Source organism: Apaloderma vittatum, unplaced genomic scaffold (assembly GCF_000703405.1).
Source record: "Apaloderma vittatum isolate BGI_N311 unplaced genomic scaffold, ASM70340v1 scaffold8480, whole genome shotgun sequence".
Lineage (NCBI taxonomy): Eukaryota > Metazoa > Chordata > Aves > Trogoniformes > Trogonidae > Apaloderma > Apaloderma vittatum.
Window position 1 is genome coordinate 1 of NW_009692803.1, and position 5,172 is coordinate 5,172.

The 5,172-nt window shown below is 48.2% G+C and overlaps 1 protein-coding gene across 1 annotated transcript; it reads left to right on the plus strand.

Annotated features, from left to right (window-relative positions):
- Positions 1 to 614: 614 nt before the first annotated feature.
- On the plus strand, positions 615 to 4,395 carry LOC104267612 (chromosome unknown open reading frame, human C9orf78; the record flags this gene model as incomplete). The annotated part of the gene is made up of 8 exons (XM_009869051.1): positions 615 to 674; positions 1,220 to 1,271; positions 1,476 to 1,546; positions 1,734 to 1,811; positions 2,244 to 2,435; positions 2,885 to 3,021; positions 3,778 to 3,876; positions 4,292 to 4,395. Coding segments are annotated over 8 exons (781 nt in total), but the record flags the coding sequence as incomplete, so codon positions are not given.
- Positions 4,396 to 5,172: the final 777 nt, after the last annotated feature.

Consider the following 5,172-nt stretch of genomic DNA (forward strand, 5'->3'; position numbering starts at 1 on the left):
CCGTCGGGACGTGCCCTCACATCGTCACCTGACGCCGTCCTGTCACCGCGTTGCGTCATATCGCTGTCGCTGTGTTGCCCCGTTTCGTCCTGTCACGTCTCACCGGTCGCAGCGGGACATCCCCCGGTCACCCTTCTCCCGCCGCCGGGGGGCGGTCGGGTCCCGGGTCCGGGAGGGGCCGGTGGCTCGTACTCGGGGACGCAGCTCCGAGGCCAAGAAATGGAGAGCTTCTCCCGAGAAGTGACGGGTTTGTTTTATTTTATTTTATTAACGGTGGAGTGTGGGTGAAGGAGCAAAGGCGCCCGGTGCGTCTCACCGGGTGACCCCCGGTTGTGCCACGAGGAGGATATTGTCTGGAGGTCTCGGTGGACTCAAGCCCGTGACCCTTGGCTCGTTCTTCCCCTCATCGTGGTTCTTATTGAAGCTTTTCAACGTTTGGGTGCTTCTTCCCTCAGCAGAGGGAAGACATGTTGAAGGGATGTATCCAGCAGATGCCGTGTGGGCTGTTTTCCTGATTGCCTAAAGAAGCAGAATTCCTTATATGCAGTAAAATAGAAAATACCTGTAGTTAAATTATAGATAAAGTATATCTAAGCTAAGTGTTTTTTCCTCAGGTTAAAACTTGAGGAAGCTAAAGAAGTTCAGAGCCTCAGAAAGAGACCCAATGGGGTGAGGTGAGTAAGGGATGGAGCACCAGGGATGGGAGGTTGTGTTGCTGTAATGTCACAGTAAATTTCTCTCCTGTCATGTGGCACCTTTCAGGAGAAACTGTTACATGTCAGATAGTGCCAAAAGCGTGTTCTTGGCAGAAGGGTTTCTGCATTAAGACCTGAGAGTGAAGAACAGAGGGAGCAAAGAGTGGGCAAAGTCTGTTCTGTATCCCAGCCGTGAAGAAAAAGATCAAGAGCAGCATGGACCATGAAATGTGTTTTCACCAAATTACTTGTGTACTGCACACATGGTTTAAATTGGACACTTTCACACCTCGCACCTCCTCCATCCTAATTCCCCTCTCTTCCAGTGCTGTGGGTTAGCGGATCATCTCCCCAAAACTAACAGTTCCTCTGCACCTGTGGAGGCATTAGGAAGATTGGCAATTTAGCATTAACACTGTGTCAGATGCTCTGCTGGACTGAGAGAAAGATAAAGAAAGGCAGTATTGGTGGTGCTGTGTTTCCTTCCACTGAATTTTATTTACTTTCTTTCCCTCCTCGACTAGCGCTGTAGCTCTGCTTGTGGGAGAGAAGCTGCAGGAAGAAGCAACGCTTGTGGTAAGTTCTAGAGACTTTCATGACCTCAGCACTGAGATGTGACGATGTGAAAACACCCGCGTGGTCCAGGTGGTCACTGCAAGTCTGGCCTGGGGTGGGACTGAGGCTCAGCTCAACACGTAAATCTGGTTTTGTCCAGGTTTTGAAGACTAGTATTAAACTGGAGAGAAGCCTCAGAGTTGCTCATTATTTCTTGTTTTACAGGATGACCCATTTAAAATAAAATCTGGGGGCATGGTGGATATGAAGAAGCTGAAAGAAAGAGGCAAGGACAGGTGGGTGCATATGAGCTCCAAGGAGAGCTAATCGAGAAGTAACCAGATGTTGTGTTGCTTTGAAGAGTTTAACATACTGTAGTTTGGCCAGTTCTGATTAACCTAATTTGTCAAAGTAGTTAAGAAAACCCACCAAAAAATGCCCTCCAAAAAACTAAAAGCTGTAAATGTTGTCATCTCCATTTAGGATTAATGAAGAGGAGGATCTGAACTTGGGAACTTCCTTCTCAGCTGAAACCAACAGGCGCGATGAAGACGCTGACATGTAAGTTGGGCTGTGTTGTGTCTGGGATGTTTTGGGTGTCCCCACACAATTATCTTTTTTTTTCTCTCTCGGATACCAAGAACATCTTCCCAGTTGTCACTGAAACATTCTTTTCCTCTTTCACGTCCTGGCTGCCAGGCTTGAGAAGGCTTTCTGATGCACAAAGATGGGAGGTGCCAGCCAGGCAGCCACTGTCACGTTATTAAATACCAGTGGGAGCCTTCGCTGCCGGCTGTGAAAGAGATTGGAGGATCTGATCGTTTCTTGGACAATTGTTTTTTTGCACCTGATGTTAGCTGAGTTGTTTTGGAGAGATTATTCATTCCTCTTTCCTAGCTGTTGGGACAGTCAGGCAGCTGTGCCCAGCAGTGCTGTGACAGAGCGCTGAAAATGGAATTAAATACTATGTGTCCCTCGTGTGCTGCTCTTTAGGATGAAGTATATCGAGACTGAGCTGAAGAAGAGAAAGGGAATTGTGGAGAACGAGGAGCAGAAAGTGAAGCTTAAGAACGCTGAGGACTCTCTCTACGAGCTGCCAGAGAATATCCGTGTCTCCTCCGCCAAGAAGACGGAGGAGATGCTGTCCAACCAGATGCTGAGCGGCATAGTGGACCTGGGAATGGAGTACGTGGAGCACGGAGCTGTTGGCCATGGCCTGAGCTGCCAGGATGAGCAGCTGCTGATGGGCAGAGCAGCGGCGCGCCCGCGTCATGCAGCCCTGGTTTGGCTCTGGCATGGGACCGAGCCTTGTTCCGGTGTAGCCCGGTGTCTGGCACAGCACGTGCTACGCGGGCTCTGGGGCAGCTCCATCGTATGATTTTGGGGAAAGGCTCTTAGTTGTTGTGGCTTGGATCTGGCAGCTTTCTGGAGGATCAGTGTATGCCCTGTGCTAAAGATGAGAGCTTCCCTTTCGCCTCTGAAACAGTGTTTCTATGGCACTGCCTCCCCTCGTAAAAAACACATCAAATACCGTATCATGCTATTAGTATCCCCCAAATCCACCCACTTAGCACTTCTCTACCTGCTATCCTTTCTGAATATGAATGAGCATTTTTTCTTTGTTTTTCTTGTAGTGCAAAAATAAAAAATATCATCTCAACTGAAGAGGCCAAGGCCAAGCTGCTGGCAGAGCAGCAGAACAAAAAGAAAGACAGTGAAACTTCCTTTGTTCCCACCAACATGGCTGTTAACTATGTCCAGCACAACAGATGTAAGTCTCCTGTAGCTCTCCTGACCCAGGTGTGACCCTCTCCGCTGCTAAAGAAAAGCAGCCAGTTGGCACAGAGTCTGATGCAGGAGAAATTAGTTCATGTATCGGCACAAGGAGCTGTGTAATTCCTTTTTCTGGGATATTCGTATAGATCACATCTGGCTCGGTCTTTTTCTTCCATCCATCGGCAAGGAGAAGGACATGGTACTTCTGGCTTGGCTTTCTGCTCTTGAACTCCCAGCTGACGCCACCTCCTAAACTTCAAGGCTTTTTCTTTATGTCTTGAGCGTGCTAGAAATGCCTTCCTCATCTGCGATTCTAAATGATGGTTTATAATTGAGAGAATGCATTTTTTTAGGCTGCCGGAGCAGACAGGTGGTCAAGCAAACAGAGACCTTACTAGACAGGAGATGGGAATTAATTTCCAGGAGAGCCTCTAATACTGCAGCCATCTGGAGGAAAGGCGGTCTTCAGCTCTGTCTAACCATGCTTACAGGGGTGATTTGGAGTGAGATTTCTCTGTTCTGAAGGAAAGGAAGAGTCTTTGGGCGACTTCTGATGAAACAGTGCTACTGACGTTTGCTGTCTCCCATCCTGCCTGTATTGATTGTCTGTAGAACCCAATTACAAGAATGCTTGCTCTGAGGTCCTGTTGTTTCTGCTAAAGATCCGTTGTAACAAATGCCATTGAAATGTGTATGTCTGAACACGGCTGCTCCAGATAATATTCCTTATCTGATGTTTTCCTTCTTCCAGTTTATCATGAGGAGCTAAATGCACCGGTGCGAAGGAACAAAGAAGAGCCAAAGCCCCGTCCACTGAGAGTGGGGGATACAGAGAGGCCAGAACCTGAGCGTAAGTTCCTTATCTGGAATGTTCTGAGAAGAGACACTGAAACTCCTCAGAGATCTTGCACAGAGAAATGGGCTAACACTTCTTACCTCCTGTGCTCTGGGTGCCCTGAGATAGTGGGGAAGCAGTTAAGTCCATGAGAGGCTATTGCATTTGATGTACCCCTGCTAGGTCAGACACGATAGAGGATGTCCAGGGGTAGAGCAGCAAAGGTCACACGTGAAACGTGTTGCCAGAGCTGGCTGAAAAGGGTTTGATGAGAGCTGGAACTGCAGGGGCTGCAAGCTTGGGGAGCACTGGCAGCTAAAGCCGTAACTTTTCACACAGCGAGGGCCTGTGTGAGGGAAGTGGTGGAGTTAAGGGAACGTCCCTTGTGAAAGGACAAGAAATATGATATTTCCTTCTCTTCCTTTTGAAGGGTCCCCTCCGAATCGCAAACGCCCAGCCAACGAGAAGGCAACAGATGATTATCACTATGAGAAATTCAAGAAGATGAACAGGCGATACTGAGGGACGTGGACTCGGAGCCTTTGCAGTTACTTTCTTTCCAACTAATAAAGGATTTTGCGTCGGTGACCTGAATGAAGCAGATTTGGGACAGTCTCTGCCCTCAGGTGCTGGTGTTTCCTCCAAAGCTTTTCTTGTGATCTTGTAGTGAATCAGTTTGCGGGTGATTGTGAATTCTTTAGTCAGTAAAACCTTGTATATAACTTATTTTCAGTCATAAAGCTTCTTTTACAAGAACACGTTTTCATGGTTGTCATTTTTGGAATGAGAAAATAAACTTGCTATCACAGATTCCTTCACCCTCTTAAAAAATGTGAGGGAAAAAAAAGGTATCTTTTAAAAGCAGCAGCAGTGTCTGCCTTGTACGTAAAAAGGGAAGGTTTAAAGCCAGCTTGCTTGAATGTCACTGCGTAAGCGACTTTAAAGGTCCCTTCCAGGCCAAGGCATTCCTTGATTCCCAGGAGGTGTGTTCTGTGGGTACATGGGGCAAGGTTTGGAACTTGAGAACAGTGAAATTGTTTTTAAGTGAGTGTAAATGACATTTTTCGTTATGGGACACACGCTGCCGGTTTCTGGGTGCTGGTTTGCTGTCACTCGGGAGTGGAACCTCCGGTGGGGCCTGAGGGGTAACCCCGGATTTTACTCTCCTTCAGAGAGTGGTTCAGATGAAGGCGAGAGTTGGCCTCGGCAGCTCCGGAGCGGCTTCAGCCCCTGAGCGGGCACCGCGCAAGGCTGCCTGGTACTTAATGGCAGCCCCAGCTCGTTAGTTAATGGCAGCCCCAGCCCGTTAGT